This window comes from Siphateles boraxobius, unplaced genomic scaffold, assembly GCF_051911475.1.
Source record: "Siphateles boraxobius isolate OS27281-9 unplaced genomic scaffold, OSU_SipBor_1 65, whole genome shotgun sequence".
NCBI lineage: Eukaryota > Metazoa > Chordata > Actinopteri > Cypriniformes > Leuciscidae > Siphateles > Siphateles boraxobius.
Genome location: NW_027509192.1, coordinates 12,579,783 through 12,598,253, shown reverse-complemented (window position 1 = coordinate 12,598,253; position 18,471 = coordinate 12,579,783). Strand labels below are relative to the sequence as shown.

The 18,471-nt window shown below is 37.5% G+C and overlaps 1 protein-coding gene across 3 annotated transcripts in view; it reads left to right on the top strand.

The window, feature by feature from the left end:
- dapk2b (death-associated protein kinase 2b) overlaps positions 1-18,471 on the top strand; it is a 35,972-nt gene that overhangs the window by 391 nt on the left and 17,110 nt on the right. For all 3 annotated transcript variants that reach the window (XR_013196672.1, XM_077211070.1, XM_077211069.1), the window contains exons 2-3: positions 741-909; positions 16,693-16,914. Coding sequence is in view for 2 of the 3 variants with exons in the window: in XM_077211070.1 (XP_077067185.1) it covers positions 833-909; positions 16,693-16,914 (299 nt within the window). In the remaining variant the exon portion in view is untranslated. The remainder of the gene's footprint in view (positions 1-740; positions 910-16,692; positions 16,915-18,471) is intronic.

The window sequence follows — 18,471 nt, the reverse complement described above, 5'->3', positions numbered from 1 at the left end:
GAAACATGTTATTTACACCGTTCACTGAAGGGTTTCTATTCCGTTTTTTAACTGTCAATGTTTGTTTCAGAACGTTCAGAGAACATTCAAAAGTAACATTCCCATGATGTTTGCAAAATGATCAATGATGAAGTTTGCATAACCAAAAATGTTTTTAAAACGTTTGTCAAACTGGTCATTTTGACAATTCAGAGGACATTAAGAAATATTGTTTTCATAACTCAATTGGAATGTTAGTAAACGTCCTTATGTTTGTTAGCTGGGTATGCAGCTCTTAGTTATAGGCTGAAGTATAACAAACAAGTAAATAGGCTGTGTTTCTGTACATCTGGGTGGTAAAAATGTATCATGATATCAATATAGGCTACTTATATTCTTTACTTTTAAAACTGTAAGGGTTGTCAGCCTGTCCGAACTCTAATGCTGCCCAGCATGGTTGGCATTTTTTCCACAGGACTCTCAATTTCACCTGATAATTCTCATGACACTGAACCCTCATTTTCCTCCAAAGAAAGTAATTTGATCACTTTTAACGACTTGATATGCATGTCAGCTTTGGTGTTTCATGCTTCAGGAAGCTAAACCTGAGTTGCCAAGGGTTTTGTTATATTATCACATTGCCTTATACTGTACGTCCAAGCAAGGAAAATTCTATACGTTCTCTTACAACTTCTTGCAAGTGAAGGAATGCCGTGCAGCATGCTGGAACATGTGCTAATGTGAGTGTCTGTTAATTGCAGAGTTGCACCCTACAAATCGACAGAACTTCGCTGAGATAGTGACCGATTTGGCCTGCTGTCCCTTGTTTACTGAGACACAAACATCATCATCAATGAGGACATTAGGAATGGCTGTGTTCAAGCAACAAAAAGTGGAGGATTTCTATGATATTGGTGAAGATCTTGGAAGGTAAGTGTCAGTGATGTGATCGGTTGCCTGAGGATATCCTGTAGTTGCTTCTAGCTTTTGTTTGTTGTTGACTAGCCGGTGAGCAATATGAACTCTCCCTGTTGCCGGATAGGTTCAAATCTGGTGAGCTAGAATTTGGGAAAAGAAAGGTTTTACCTTATAACTGACAAGCCATTCAGAATTTTCACATCACTGGACAGTGCAGTCAAAGTATTAATCATTAAATGTTATTAAAGGGAGTTCACCCAAAAATGTAAATTCTGTCATCACCTAGGCTACTCACTCTCATGTTGTTTTAAATTGTTTGCCTTTTTTTGTTCTGTGGCGCACAAAAGAAGATGTTTTGAACTGTTTTTGTTCATACAATGAACAAATGGGGTCAATGGGGTTGTTAGTGTTGTTTTGGGCCCTATTGTCTTAAATTTGTATTGTCTTAAATTTTTCAGATTGTTTTTAATATATTTTTTTCAATAATCTTAAAGTCAGCATGAAACAGAAGTTGCGATAATATTTAATTCCCTATGTGACATATATCCAAGTGTAATGCTTCTCTAACAACAACAACAAAAACATGAATAGTGGAACTTGATTTTGTTCATGGTGAATTGTTGGATGGTTGTGGTTTGCTATTGGTGGATCTCATGTGATTGACAGGTTGCCCCGCCCTCGCGCCAGTCATGTCATCAGAGAAAAGAACAGATGTCGCTGCAATTTGGGATTATATGATTAAAGATGAATTTTAAAAAAAAACAATAACGTGCAAGGATTAATAATTTTTAATAAATACTACAATACTCCATAAAAAAATATGTCCATTTTGATTTCATTGTGACTTTAACTGGACTCCATTGACTTTCAGTGTACGCACAAAGACATTTACCAGAATATTTTCTTTTGTGTTTCTGGGAGAACAATCATTTTATATTCTTCATATTATAGAAAAACTGAACAAAATCGTGAGGGCCCCCCACCCTCTATTCCCTTGGCACCAGTTCCCATTCTTGAGTCATGTTTTGTTCTCTCTTAAAAAAGCACACTCCTCTTAAAAGCTGCCCCAACAGGCAAGCCAAACACTGATTAATGCAAAAAACCTGTTATTATAACAGCATTTCTACCATTTCAGCAGAAGGAAGTTGCAAATCCATCCAGGCAGGAAGTGCTAAACAGCATGAACATTCAGGAAAGGTGTAGTCTCACACCCAGGTGACTACCGGGTCTCGCCCCTGGCTATAGGTTGCAGGTGAAAGTCAGTTACCCTTTGGCACTTCTCTGTCAATGGTGTCTCTTATCAAATCTTTAATATGTACAAGAAAGGCCATAAAACTGTTCTCAGGGAAGCTTGGAAAGGCATCCTCCCGTAATTCGGAAAGGTTGTTCCCTTTTGTCACAGAGGCCTCCTAGTTGAGGTACTATAGGTAGAAAGACAGATGTTGGGTATTGTTTGTAATATGTAACTGCTCAGCCATCTGTCTGGATGGCTTTGTGTCCCGCTCAATGGCACAGTTTCAATGACACACCCTGGATTAGATGAGATACCTGACCTCCCCTGCAGGACTGTAACTGAGAACGGGATTGATAGCGCTGTACGTTTACAGGGAGCGAGTTGCTTTAAATTAATGAAGGGCCAGCTTTGTGTTTTCAAACCTTTAATGCAATTAGATTTTTAGGCAACCTTTTCTAAAGAACTCGCATTTGATATCAACAGTTCGAAGTTTGCGTGTTGCTTATCTAACAACATAATTCTCTTAATAAGCTTAAAAATAAATAGCATACTTAACTGACCTAAATACCCTTTCACACCAAGAACGATAACTATAAAAATACCTATAACTATATTTGAGTCCACACCAATGGACAATAGTGTTCAGTTTATTATAAGCGTTCTGCAGTTTTGTCCTCTGCTGCTTTAAATGCTCACGTTGTTAAAGCAGGATGGATTCTGATTAGCTGTCAATGTTTTTTCGTTCATCAGCTGGAAGTGAAAGTGTTTCCAACAAAATTGTTCTTCTATGTCATTAGCGATATAGTTGTGGTGTGGACTTCCCTATTCTCATAGAATTAGAATGATGAACTTTATAGGTTTACAGTAGTTATCGTCCATGGTGTTATAGGCCTTAAATCAAAAGAGGCCTTAAATCGACAAATCTCTATGATATTCTGAAATGCATTGCATTTCAGCTAAGTGGGGAGGAAAAAATCTAAGGCGGCGGAGAAAGAGAAATAAATGTTCAAAATATATTTAGTATTTTTTAGTATTGAGTATTTTTGTAGTATTTTACCCAATTTTTAAGTGTGCTGTGCTATGTATTTCTATGCTTTAATTAGATTATTGTGCCGTTAGCTTAGCAACATGCTAACTTTGAACTCTGCTGATATCAAATGCTAACCAAGATCTCCAGTGCGGATCGCTTTTTTGTGTTGAGTTGATATTTATGTAGAGTGTTTCAAATCAGTCACTTGTCTGGTTCTGTGACGTTAGGATGCTGTAATAAAAGGCAGTTGCCTAGGCCGTAGACACATTTCCGCTCAGTACAGAGCTTTAGTGTTAGCTTTACCACCTGTACTTAGTATACATAAAATAGCCTAATTATGAGCCAATAGTCATTTTTACAGCAGAGAAGATACAATAATACAACATTTTGTAGTGATGACTACAGCAAAAATTACAAAAGCTAAAGGTTGTTAGTTTGTTAGCAATGTGTGTTAATAACAATCAGGTTCTTTCCTAGAAAATGTTTGTTCTATTTGCAGTGTTTTTGTTTTCGTTTCCAAATGATACCTTCATTCCCAAAGACATGTCATGGAGGGTCAGTTGCGTTTGAGGTGGAAATACTCACGCACACAGACACGTATCTTGCGTGTGAAAGAGGAAATAGCTCAAATGTGGTTTCACAGAGCTAGTGTGTGATGATCTGTAACACATTAGCAGCTGCAAACATGTCTATTAGAAGAGGACAGCGAGAGAGAGAGACTGAAGGGGAAAATAAAGATACTTTAAACCCAAAGAGTTGTTCACACTCACAAACTCCCACCAGCCGTCATGTTCCGTGTGGGTTGGAGGAGACTGGCTGTCACATCACCGCATGAATCACCTGCTTCAAAGGATGACGATGTGGGACAAATGAGACCCTTTTAGACAACCATTTTGTTCCTTGGAAGTAGGGGCTTGTTGCTGAAAGGGGCTTTATTCAGAGATGATAGGAATCTCTGTAATGGACAGATGAAAGTTGTCTGTATTTTTCTCAGTCATTGGAACTGTTTGTTACATCAAATTTAATTTAAAAAGAGATGAAATTTGAAAGAGATGGTGATGTAAATCAAACATTTTTGTAGCATTTGTTGGCATGTATTGAGACTATGTTAACAATATGACACGGCCTTAAAGGAATAGTTCACCCAACATGAATATTTACTCATCTTTTACTCACCCTCATGTCATTTCAAACCCATAATACTTTCATTCATTTTCTAAACACAAATGAAGATATTTTTAATGAAATCTGAGAGATTTCTGTCCCTCCATTGAAAGTCTATTCAGCCAGCACTCTGATGCTTCAAAACATTCATAAAGATATCATAAAATAAATTAATGCGAACTGAAGTGGTTCAATCCAAGTTTTTTGAAGAGACAATATCACTTAATAGGATGTACAGATTTAATTTATGCTTTTATTCACATATAAACTTTGATCAGCACACAAGTGGTCAACGGAAGCCTGCTTGCTTCATGCGTGAAAACCAATAAGGTTTGCTTTCACACGTCAAGCAAGTATGGTTGAGCTTCCGTTTTCCATATTTGTGTGCTGATCAATGTTTATATGTAAATAAAACCTAGATTAAGTATGTTCATCATATTCAATAATTAAAAAACGGGACTTGTATTTAACATTCGACAGTCACATAATGGCCTCATTCATGAAGCGGCAGTTTACCTATGAATGGTTTTATGAGTGATTTACACAAGAAGAATATGTTTGTGTTTCATGAATAAAGCCCATTTACCAGATTGTATTTCTATTAGTGAGGCACACAACCTCACTTTTATCTTTTGAATCAAAGTAATAATGTGTCTAAAGGACTATTAGATTTGGATTCATGTAATCCAGTCAGTATATATTGTGTAGTAGTGGTGCAGATACCAGTTTCAGCTAGTTTGTTAGTCGACAGGTAAGATAGAGGAAGAGTAACCCATAAACATAGTGATCGTGTTACATTGCTTAACTGTTTTTTTGAGTCAGAGGGCTTTGGCAAATCTGTCTCTTTCATAAGCACATCTATATTTGGTTAAAGCATTCATTTTATAAATCTGACAGGTGTTACTGAGCTCAGTAGACGGATGATGCTGGATGGTCCTCCATGAACAGCATTTAACAATTTTAAATTTAGCTAGACCTGTTTTATGAGAAAAAAAAGCCATCTTCCCCTTCACTTTCTTGAGGTTGAGCAATAGGAGGAAGTGGTGAAAGCCATTGAAGAAAGACGAAGAGAATTGGTGGAGTTTTCATTATCTGTTTGGTAATGTCCTGTGTATTTTGACAGGTCTCTGCTACAATACGATAGATGCCATGTTATAAATATATGTATCTTTTTTAAGAGATCATGCAAATCATCTCCATAGCAACAGACTATACGCACAGCATTTTATTTTGTGAGCTTTTCCCCCCATGACAGCATACCATATGTTTCTGGGCTGTATTTTTACTGGCTTCATTCTTATCTGTGAGTCATTATATATATGCTCTATATACAGGGCTGTCGTCATGAGGACAACCAGGTGACAAGAGTTAATGTCAATAATGTCCCTAAATCTGTTGTTCCAGGCCCCTGTTAATTTAATTATTATATAAATAGAGAATCATCTCAAACTTTTCTACCATGTCAGCGTGATTTATGAGTCATAGAGTGAACACTGCAATGACTAATACTATAAGTAATCGTGATGTACACTTTACAAAACACTAGTCAAGACATTTTTTACTCATATTTCATCCTTAAGTCGTGGTAGGAGACTATAATGAACAAAAAACAAAGCTGTAATGGACAGAAGTACTGTCCGTTCAGTATGTAATGCTGTTAGATACCTGAGGGTTGATTGTTCAAGTGATGAAACAATTGAAATCACTGTTTTCTATTTGAATATATGCTAAAAATGTAATTTATTCATGTGATGCAAAGCTGAATTTTCAGCACCATTACTCCAGTCTTCATTCACATGATACTTCAGAAATCATTCTAATATGATGATTTGGTGCTTAAGAAGCATTTATTGTTACGTTTGTAAAAATATTTTAAGAATGACTATGAATAATTAGTTTGGCTTGTTTTTTTAATGAGACCCATTAACCATACAGCACTACCGTACTTCTGTTGCTCAATGTTTGCATCAAATATTGTCTACTAGTCTATTTCCATTATAAAGCTCTGATTTAGAAGAATCCAGTTTTTTCTAAGCTCAAGGCTGAACATGTCTGTCTACTGAAGTGAATGAAATGTGCTATGGATCCCTACACTGAGCTGACCTACAGTCCTGATCAGGGGTATCTGGGTAAAGTTGGCTATTTTAAGCAAGCTACAACAAGCTGCCAGTGCAATTATAGTGAATATTTGTGTATGTCAAAGTTTGATAAAAAAAAATAAAAAATAGGAGTAAAGGAGTTGGAGGAAAGGGCATCTGTTGAAACATCAACGCACATTCTTTGCATTCTTCCCCCCACTGCTCTTTTGCCCCATGCAGCACAAACAAGATGCTTTGATGAAGAATCTGTTAATGTTTTTTCCGCAAAAAAAAATCATCTGTCCATAGTGTTGAAAAGGAAGTATTCGGCAGCTGTGAAGCGAAGGAGTTGAAAAGCTGTTATGATAGAATAGATTGTGTGGGAGGGTTGACAGTCTGTGTTCACTTTGAGAGGAACTCGCTGGCAGGATTTAAAATAAATGACATCCATGATGCAATAATAGTTTATTGTTTTTACATGTAATTAATACTTCCGGTCCTGTATGCTGATTGTTTAAAGAAATATGCACTTATTCCCTTGTGATGGAATAAAAACACACACTCTGTTGTTTTAAACTTTCTATTTAACTGAGACTGATAAAGAATGCGTTAACATCTGTTCCATCCTTTCGTTAAAGCAGAGGACCCAGTTTTTCATATATACACACATGGATACAATGAAACTCAGTGTTATAATGTCCCCTCAGGCCATCATGGCCATGCATTTGAATATTGCACTGGCGCCATTGGGTCAAGTGAGGCCCTCCGGCTAATAACCAGCAGCTGTTGGGAGTGGAAAGTCCACCGAGACCTCCAGCCGTCAAAAACACAATCGGGCTTAGAACAGAGACTAGTGGAACGCCTGCTAGTGCTTTGAGATGCCTCTCTCCTCCCTCAGCTTTTTTACAAATTGCACCTCCGACAAAGCATTTAACACATTTAACACAGCATTTTTTTTCTGCACAAGGCTTTTTGAATGTCAGGATCAGTTTGTGAAGTGTTTGTTTGGTTTGAAAGAATGAGGTAGTCCTTATCAGGAAGTGTTAAGACACAGTAACATTCACCGTTATCCTGTGATTTTTCACAGGCAAAATCTAGTCATTTTAATAGGAATCCACACTATTGGAAATTTCTTTTGAGGGTTCAAGTTGAACATTGGAGTTTTTTTCCCTTCAATTGAGCAATATTTATTTTTTGAATGTGTTTACACGCAAAAAAAACCGATATTAATCTGAATATGGTCCTATTCCGATTATGTAAGCATTCTGTAAATACATTTACTACTAAAACCATATTAAGCCAATATTCCTGTTTCTAGAAATTTGCATATAACGGCTGGAACACTCCTATTAATCAGATTTTTGGGTCTTAAACACCTTATTCAGAATATCCACCTTTAACTGAATATTCATTTACAACTGCAACAAAGGTAATTTTGGCACAGCTCGAAAATTCAAGAATAAAGTAATACATTTATCCAGAATATGTACCTTAATCAGAAAATGATGTGCTTTGAGTAAATTCTTCTTTGATCCGCTTCCTGCATCATCATGTGTTGTGACTTGAAAGCCAAGCGGGTATAAATGACATTATTGTGGCCTGTAGAGGTGAAATATGCCTCTAATATGATAAATGGGAAGAAAACTTGAGATGCTGAGTTGTTATGGTCTAGGTTTGCATTCTCCCGTGGCTCTGGGAGAGACCGGCCATCCCTCGGGATACACATTCCTGTTGGGTCTGTTTTGGTTTTCCACGGTTGTGATGTGTGTGTATGTGTATGAGGGAAACCTCTTATCGTATAGGCCCCTCTGAGCTCTCTGCGGACAGCCCAGCTTTTTCCAGGCGGAGGCCTCACAGTGTTTGGCGTCCTTGTATTTCAGTGGGTTATAGGTTGTTAAACAAACATAGTTATCGATGTGGCCAATAGTCCCTACTGATTTAGCAATCAAACTTATTCGGTTATTTGCCAAAGGCACTGAACTGTAATGCAATTCTTCTCTTGATTTTATTACATGAACAGTATACCGCATTAGACACAGTGAGAAAAATGTCCTCTGAGTGAAATAAAAGTAGTTTTTAAAAAAAATCTGTGTTTCTTGTCCCAGCGTACACATCTCTCTGTCTTTATTATGTCTGTGATTTTGCAATAAAACAAACAGAATGGTGAGTTGAACTCCACTTGTCCTTCAGGCTGTGTGCTTTCTGGAAACAAATAAAATCTACATTACTGTGGTGAAGGAAGGAATCGAAACAAACTGGGTTGTGAATCAATGGACTTTACCAAATTAATCTGAGTCATAACTCACACCAAAATAAAAAGTTATATTTTATATAAATGTATAATTTTTTACAACTTAAAAAAAAGTGTGTATATAAATATATATATATATATATATATATATATATATATATATATATATATATATATATATATATATCACATTTATAAAACATTCAAATGTTTTTCATTTTGGAATTTTGATGACAATTAAGCCATCATATTCCTCTCTACATTTTCCTCTCGAAATCTAACCTTAATGCATCTAGACATTTAACTTTTTGTAGTTTTTTAATTAAACTCAGTGATGATTTTTCATTTAATTCTCATGTAGTACACTATTTTTATGTCGTCTATAACTTTTTAAATCATCATGATTGAATGCAGTACACTAAATAGCACCATCATGTATAAATATTTACAATTTAAATAATATTTTTTTTAACTAATGACATTTTCTTACATTATGGCAATGAGAATTGTAGGGAAAATGTGCTTAATTGTCAAAAATAATATCACTATGTATTTATTTAATTATAATTTATTTATAGTTTAGTTACTACCCATGTCAGTATCATAGTGTTTATAGGCAATGCTAATTCACAACACCTGTCCTTAAAGGGGTGCTTTACTCCTATTTTTCTTTGCATGATTGTGTTTAAGGGGTGCAATATAACATGTCTTAGTGTTTTTTTTTTTTTTAAAGCCTTATTTTTCATAAATTTCACCTTTATTGTAAGACGCTTTCTCCTCTGTCATTTGAACGACCGGTTGACTTCCTGATTCTATGAAACCACTCCCTCAGAAACAGGCAATGGGCTCAGACTGGTTAGTTGGGCCGGTGTGTTGCAATTGCCTAAACTGCGTAGCGCAAGTTATTCGGAAACTTCACGCCCATTACCGGCGAAAGTTGCATGTGCTCCGGTCAAATGTAAATAATGGTGTCAATACTGCCGGACCCAGAAAGCGGCAATGAAGAGAGTCAAGCAGAACCTCCCCAAACACGGATCTTACAAAACGTTTCTGAATGGTAGATTTTTGTATTATTATTATTCTATTCTACTATTATTATATAAGAATTTCGATACGCTGTTACTTGAAAATGCTACTGCTGCTTGTTAGCTTTTGAGATACGGTTTTCACCTGATTAAAATTTAATATAACTGAATAAATGACTGAGTCATACCATTTTTTAAAGTTATTGCTTTATCGATATAATGAACAACCGTTTATCTATTCACAAAACTTAGTTTACTCGGTGTATCGTTTTCTTTAGGGTGTACATGTGGCAACTGTGTTAAAATGCCAACAGAACGTGAAAACATCTGATAACAGCAGCTGAAGTTTGCTGTTCGCGATTAGATATAATTTTTTGAACTTCATACACGTTTGTCTTATAAACACAAAATAGCATCGAACTAACTGGCTACTATAAACAAACAGCGTTGGCATTGGTTTGCGTTCTTGATCAAATCGAAAAATGACGTCATAAAGTATACATGGAAAATACATTTTTCAAAATTAGTACATAATTACAAATTCAGGTCCAAAATGTTTGTACGCGTTTATCATAGACACACGAAATAGCATAAATAAGTGGCTACAAAAGCCAGCGCTGGCATTTGTTTACGTCCTTGATAAAACTAAAACATTACGCTCTGAAATTATATACATGCAAATAGCCTACATTTAAAATGATCAAGTCTTACTTACAGGTTGTGGCCCAACAACTGCTGCCTCTGGTTTTAAAGTTGGAACTGCTTCATGCTTTAGTAACAGTTTGTTGTTGAATCCGGCTTTGGATTCGTGAAGATTCTGGAAGCAGTCTTCCGTAAAATGCGCAGCACAGAGAGCTAAATTACGATTGTAATTTTCTGGAACATAATGAAACATAAATTGTAGCAATTGTTGACGAACTACAGCGTCCGTGGGAAACCCGAACACAGAAGACCTGACAGCTGGGTGAAAATAACACACTTTCGACGGCATGGCTACTGCTCTCCACTATAACTCTTCCTCTTCGTCAAAGCTGCAGAAATATGGCCATGCCCCCTTTTTTGCATATTCCGGAGGGAGGGTTGATTATGGGTTAGTTACGTATAAAACCCGGGAAGTATCTCATTGTAGTCCCATTCGAGTCTTTTTTTGTAGGCATTAAACATTTGTCGCGTGACAGAGGCAATGAACGGATTGTTCATGAACGACTCATCAAGGCACGGAAAAAAAGACACGTGTTGAAAGGCTGTGAGTCCTCTAACTTAGCTTAGAGCTTAAGGCTGATTTATACTTCTGCGTCGGACCTACGCCGGAGCCTCTAAGCTATACACTACGCGTTGGTTTTCATTTATACTTCTGCGTCATTGTCCGCGTTGACGCACGCAGAGGGAGCATTTGAAACCCGAGGGCCAAGCATTTGAAACCCAGACCAATCACAGCGCTTGCGTCCGCGTAGAATTGACGCGTTGTTACATTTTTGGAGAGGTGCACGTCAGGGTACACCGAAGGGTACGCGCGCTACGCAGAAGTATAAATTGGGCTTTAGATTCTCTGCCCGAGCCCGAACTTGGCCCGACCCGGGCCGATATTTCCCGTCACTATCCTATAGGATCTATAGACGTGCACTCCCAACGCAATAGAGTGCGGCGCGGAACTAGATTTGATGGCTGAGTGCGAGCGCGGGCGGTAATGCACTCAGTCTGTGTGTGCGGGAGAATAAAACGATTTGCGGGACTCCCGCAAACTAGAAATATCTATGAATAAAACATAAAAACTAATAAATTTTTATTTATCTGTTGCAGAAAAGCAACAAGAACAACTAAAACAAAATAGAAACGATTTACAGGCCAGAGTTTATATTTATAACATGTTTGCAGCGTTGAGCGATTTAGCCAATCACAGACATATGTGTTGATTTCTTGAACGCAATGGCCAATCAGAAGCATTTAAGATAGACTCTCCTCACCGCTCAAAACGGACATTTTGTTCAGTGCTGAATTCTGTAAGCTGGCAAATCCTCTTAATTATAACAAACAAAGTGTAGGCTATATATTATGAAAGATTCATTGTGCAGTCAGCTTCATTGATAATAACAGAGATGTGTGAGATTGCGATGAACTGATGTCAGCTTTTTAGGAGCAACAGCAACCTGTGCTTAAAAAAAAAAAAAAAAAGTAAAAATCGAGAATCGAATCGAAACCTTAGAATCGAAAATGTAATCGAATCGAGGATTTGGAGAATCATGACACCCCTATTACACACTATTTAAAATGAAAAAAGTGAAATCGCAATCAACCACCCCTTTAAAAAGGCTTTTTATATTAAATATTACGCTAGGATAAATGAAAAAATAAACAATAAACAGTGAATACTGTAAGGATTGCTCAAAGTCAGTAAGATCCATTTGCAGCTTTTATTTTATATAAGTAGACAATAGTAGAAGGGCTAATCAAAGAGTACTCAGATACACAGGCGTTGAAGTCCAGGCCAGGCTGGGTCAAGGGAGCCAGCGAATAATCGAAAGCCAGGAAACAGTCCAAGGTCTAGGTAGCCAGAGAATGATCGTAGATAACAGCAAACAGTCCGTGATCTGAACCAGTAAGAGAAAACACGAGGATAATCGCCCAGAAAGTAAGCCAGGGCTAAACAATACTTCGCACTGAATGAGGGTTGAGAACTGGTCAAATACACAAGCAAATGGGATAACAGGTGTGAGAGCAATCAGTGGAAACAGGTGTGTGTAGGTCCGGATCAACTGCATGATGGGAGATGTAGTGTTAATACTCAGGAGACGGCTCCCTACGTGGGTGTGAAGGAGGTGATGTAGGAAACTCCTGCGTTACAAATACATTAAAAGAAGAGGAGGTAGAAGGTAGAAGAGGAGAAGGGTGGCATTTAAAAGAGACACACAAATAGAATCTCTCAGTGGGGCTTTTCATATGAAACACAGGAAGTAACTGGCTGCAATCATGGTCTAATCATCTGTTCGCTGTGCATAATCTACTCAGCCTATTCTCACAGTGCATTTGGGACTTGATGCATGAACAAGATCAGCAGGTGACAAACAGAACTTTAGTCTGCAGAATCATATTTTTATATACTTCCAATGTGAGATCAGAGAAAAGGGAACAGGAACACAGAAGTACTTAGAAGAATCAAAGACACACAGAGTTGTTTACATGGTGTTCTTATCTATCTATCTATCTATCTATCTATCTATCTATCTATCTATCTATCTATCTATCTCTCTCTCTCTCTCTCTCTCTCTCTCTCTCTCTCTCTCTCTCTCTCTCTCTATATATATATATATATATATATATATATATATATACTTTAACAACAAAGAATGCTACTGAAACAAAGTCCACTATTTACAAAGTCTGCTGTGGTCTGCTGGAAGACATTCCTGTAGATGACATGTTTAGAAACCTTGCGAAACATCCCGCACATTTCACAGAGAAGACATCATCCCTCGTCCCCCAGCCGTCCCCCCCCAACCCCCCCCGCCCGTCCCCCTCCTGTTGTCAATTTCCCCCTAATCCCTCCTCTCTGCTCTGTCCTTCTGTGGCGGTACAGGCCGTCTGTCACAAGCACCAGACGAGTTGGACAGTATTTCCTGGTCACAGCTGATAATGAGCCAGGCCAAATGTACATCTGAAGACGTGAGGCATGATGTCAAGAACGGCCAGCTGAGTCATTTTAGTTGCAGTCCATCTAGATCTGTGGTGTGAGAGGCACATGCTAGATATAGTCGTGACTCAGAGACGCTTCCTAAACCTGCTCACGTCGTGTGCTGCCCCTCCATGTGCATCAGGAGTCAGTTTCTGTATTAAAGGTGCAGTAAGCGATTAATCAACCCAAATAAACACAATCCTCTTCATTGCTCCGCCCCCCAAAATGCATAAACATGTAAGCAAAATAATTTCTTTGACCTTTTCTCTTTTGTAATGTCTCTCAGCCATCTCCTTTTCTACAGTCTTTCTTCAAATCTCCCTCTTATTCACTCTCTCTCATGGGTGGACACGCCCCCTACATCTGATTGGCTACAAGTGTGCCCTGCTGCTCGCTTTCATCCACTTTCAACAGCGTTTCTCAAGAATCATTTACTGCGATTTTTAAAGGAGTTTCAAACTTCAAGGGAACCATTTTCCACGCTCTCTGTTGTTTTTGCTGCTATTTCTATATATGTAAATTACCTCTGTAATGACGGGCTAATCATACAAACCCCCCCACCCCCGCCAAGTTGCTGAATACTGAGTAAACCACACTGTAAAAAAAATGTTGATCAATGAGTTATGACAACATATGTTTTACATTGCTTTAACTCATCAAAATAAGTTATGCAATTTTCAACTACTTTTATAAGTCATACAAGATTCATCTCATATAATGTGATTTAAGTTGAAATTACTTAAATATAAAAGTTGACTGTACTTAAAAAAATGAAGGCAGCAAATTTATTTTACAGTGCATCATACAAAAGTTTTTGGTAAGAAATTTTCATGACAATTAGGCACATTTTCCTGTCAAATTCTCATTAGCGTAATGCATCCGAACATTTTACTTTTGAGTAGTTTTGTAATTCCCATCATTCTCAGTGATTTTTCAATTGAGATTTAAAAAAAAGAGTAATACTTTAATTCAGCAAAGACGCATTAAATTGATCAAAAGTCACAGTAAAGACATTTATAATGTTATAAAATATTTCTATTTCACATAGAAACTTTTCTTTTAAAGTGTCTGTCAATCAAAATTTCAAGAAAAAATATATCATGGTTGCCACAAAAACTGTTTTCAACTATTTTCTTTAGCAGGCTAATCAGCATATTAGAATAGTTTCTGAAGGATCACGACATTATGTCTATTATGATTATTGGAGTACGTCTGCAGAATGTGATAAATCGAACACTTTTATTTTAAAAGAGAAATAAAGGTCCTGTTTTCTATTATACAACCCTCTTTAAAAAAGTTTACTTTCTTCCTGGATCTTGCTAAATCTGGAATCATTATCAGCATTGGTGCATTCCTAGTTTCTCCTTTAATTGATCTTTTCTGCCCGCAGTCTACACAAACCAATAGATAACATGAGCAGCAGACATATTTCATCTGTCAGACTGGGGAGATATTGTTTGAAATGTTCAAAGCATGTGTGAGGAAGCAAAAGCGTCTTTGACACAGAAGCTGTGGGTGGGTGGCATTCCTCTTCTCTGTCTTTTCTCTGAGAGTGTTTTCCTCCCACACCGCGACCCCAGTTGGCGCGCGCTTCCCTGCGGCAGGATTTCCTCTTAGGCTCTTGCTATGCAAGAAATGTTCTGTTCTGAGATTCTATAGGGAGCATATCCTTGCAGACATATTGCAGCATTAAGGATCCAACGCACAACTGATTGTTCAGTACAACAGCGCAAACCCAGTGGGTTTCACAGGCTAAGAGCGAAGCTATGCCAAGTTGCTGAATACTGAATGTGGGCAGTCATATGTTAATGTACTTTGATGTCAGTAACTCTTGCAAAAGAGTCTCTGTTATTAAACTGGAAAATGTGGTGCTATATGTTGCATGTGATGCAGCTAAATAGAGCTTATAGAGATTATTATTATACTGCCACTAATTTGGCTCCAGTTCAGTATTTTCTCTTGTTTCTAATTCTTCTGCCAGTGTCATTTCAAGCATTTCTGTTGACATTTAAGGAAATTAAGCATCTAATGCTTTTATTGAAAATATTCCCAGCAATATCTCAGTGGCATGTGGTCGACTTTTGCAATGGAGTTAAAAGATTGGTTGTTATAGTCCAGTGTAAGGTCATGTTCAAGTTTGAAGGCATATAAAACAGCATTTTGACTTGGGGCTAATAATACACCAATATTATAATATTTTTATGTTTATATTTATATTAACTTCTAATCACATCAAAGTCTCATGAGGTTTTTAAATTTTTAAAACACCACAAAGGTGCACATTTGAATTTAACCAAATTGTGTGCTGCTTAAAAAAAACAACTTACAGATCAGATAAAAATTTGTGTTTTAATTTGATGTTGATTCAGATATACCAAAAGGTCACACATTAGTGCCAAATGTTGGCTTTATCCGAAATTGCATACTTCCTTATGTGACAAAAGAATTATGTCTGGATTACATTCATACTACACACATTCATACTATTACATACTTTTTAAGCGGTCGTGAAGTAATTACTTGTTACATTATATACCTACTCAAGGGTGTATGCGATTTCGGATGCAGCCTTAGTCTGTTCATTTCCACAAGTTTGACCTTTTTGATTTGCATTTGGTTATATCATGTGATCAGCCAATCATAGTGATGTGGAAGCACCAACTCCCCTCACATTTCATGCAATGTTGCCAATTTATCAACTTTGTCGCTAGATTAAAAACTTTATATGCCCCGTTAGCAACTTTTTTTTCTTCAAAATAGCGACTAGCAACAATTCTAGTGACCTTTTGGACTGCTGGTTGACATTTAGTCAGTCACTATATCATACTCGTTCCATTGTCTGACAGAAAATATGTAAAGGAGAACAGGTTTATCGGACATTCGACTATATATTAAAATATGTGAGCACAGATTAGGAGAGAAAACAAATGTTAAGTGCCGACAGTTGGCATATTACGTCATCTAGTGACATTTATGACTTTTTGAGCTAATTTGCATTGAAAATAGTTGGCAACACTGATAAATTCAAGAAAGAAATAAAGAAAGTGCTGCCTTTTACTGAAACTGAATCTGCTGGTGAGAGTACAGTTTCACTTTACGTAAATGAGTGGTTTATATATTGTTACAGTTTTTGTTCCAGTAAAACTTTCAAATGTTTCTATCCCCTGGAACGTTTTACTCCTATAAAACGGATAGATACGATGTGGGAGTTTTTTGCGTTATTAACCATATCCTGAAGAGATGAATGTTAGAAGTGATTACTCAGATCATTCATCATTTGGCTTATTTTGCAGAAGAACTAATGCTCTCTCTCTCTCTCTCCCTCTCCCTTTCTTTTACTCAGTGGGCAGTTTGCTATTGTGAAGCGCTGTAAGGAGAAGAGTACTGGTGTGGACTACGCTGCAAAGTTCATAAAAAAGCGTCAGAGTCGGGCAAGCCGGAGAGGTGTTCGGCGAGAGGATATCGAGAGAGAAGTGGACATCCTCCAGGATCTCCAACACCCCAACATCATCTCGCTGCATGACGTTTACGAGAACCGCACTGACGTGGTGCTCATCCTGGAGCTGTAAGTGAGAACACGTCCTGTCACGCTAGGGCTGTAGTCAAGACCACCTTTGTCGAGTCCAAGACAAGTCCAAGTCGACAAGTCGAGTCCAGTGCTTCGGTTTGTATGTAGAGACCCTCATTAAGCTACCATGTTAATGTGGGGCTATTTTGAGCCTGGTTAGTGGTATTAACTAGCGATCTCTTTTTACTTATTATATGCCCCATATACTAACGTTAAACTAAACAGTTTTTAGAGATAAAACTCTTTACACTCGATTATCATGAAAACAAATCCCAGAGAACAGTCAACTCGGTACCAATGTGTTATTACACCCCAGGTTCATTTTGCGCCAGAGTTCTCCTTTAAGAGCAGAAACAAAAGCTGATCCTCTCCGTATGTTTTCCGTCATCTCCGGGCGCGTTCATATGTAAATATTTTGTCCATCAGATCAAAAGATCTAAAAAAAAACATACATTTACCTGCTCATAGAGAAATCAGGACAGAAGGTGTAAAAGCATATGTGTCTCCCTCGTCTACCTGTGATCTGATTGACCAAATCGCATCTTAATACCAGGTGTAAACAGGGCCTAAGTTGCATCATTAAGATTAGGCAGCTGACTTGCTGCCTCATTGCCCTATGACTTTACAGGCAGTACCTCACGAAACTGATTCCGGCCCGACTTTTGAGGCAGCATAACGATTTAATTATCTACAACAAAATAGCAAGCAAATATAATAAGCAAATATTTAATTAGTACAATATTAATGTCTCACTAGAAATTACATCAAAAGTGGAAAACATTGAAAAACCGACCACCAACCACAACTTTCAGATGCTATGTTTATTTTGTAGCTCAACTGTCACAGAATGGAAAGCACAGGATTGTGGTATATCAAAGGCAGTGAAGATACATCTATGTTGCCCTCAAAAATCAATCAGATGAAGATGGACAGGATGTGGTACAATCATTAGATTCTGACGTGCATTTAGCTTTCAGACACATCCTTAGTTGTACATGACTACTTTCATCTTTTCTCTGACCCTTAGAATTCAGAAGGGATTCAAGATTTCTGAATGTAAATGAAAAATCCAGCAATATATTAGCTGAATTTAAAGGCCATTTGTGGAAATGTGAAAGGAAACCCATTACAACTCTAACAAACCGGGTTGTACCTTCAAATGAATGTGAGCTACTGCTTGATTTCAAGTGCCTGTCCTCAAATGACATTCCTCTTTAGTTGACTAATGCCTGCCGCTCTCGTCCAAGAGCTCATAATTTATCTTACTCACTTATTTAACTTTAGTCTCTTTAGGCTTTCTCTAAAGAACGCTTACAATCTAGTCCTCAGCTATAATAGCTGCTTTAAGTGCCATTTTAATCAACAAACACCTGATTCATTGAGTCAGGTGCATTAGTTGGAAAAAACATTGGCTGCATGATGTAGTTTGCATCCCATTCTGCATATTCTCCATCCTACACTGTACAGTACAGTATGTGACATTTGGATGAGGTTGTCCCAAATCATTGTGCTTTGTAAATATTATGCCAAAGGTGCAAAGATGGCATAGTACTT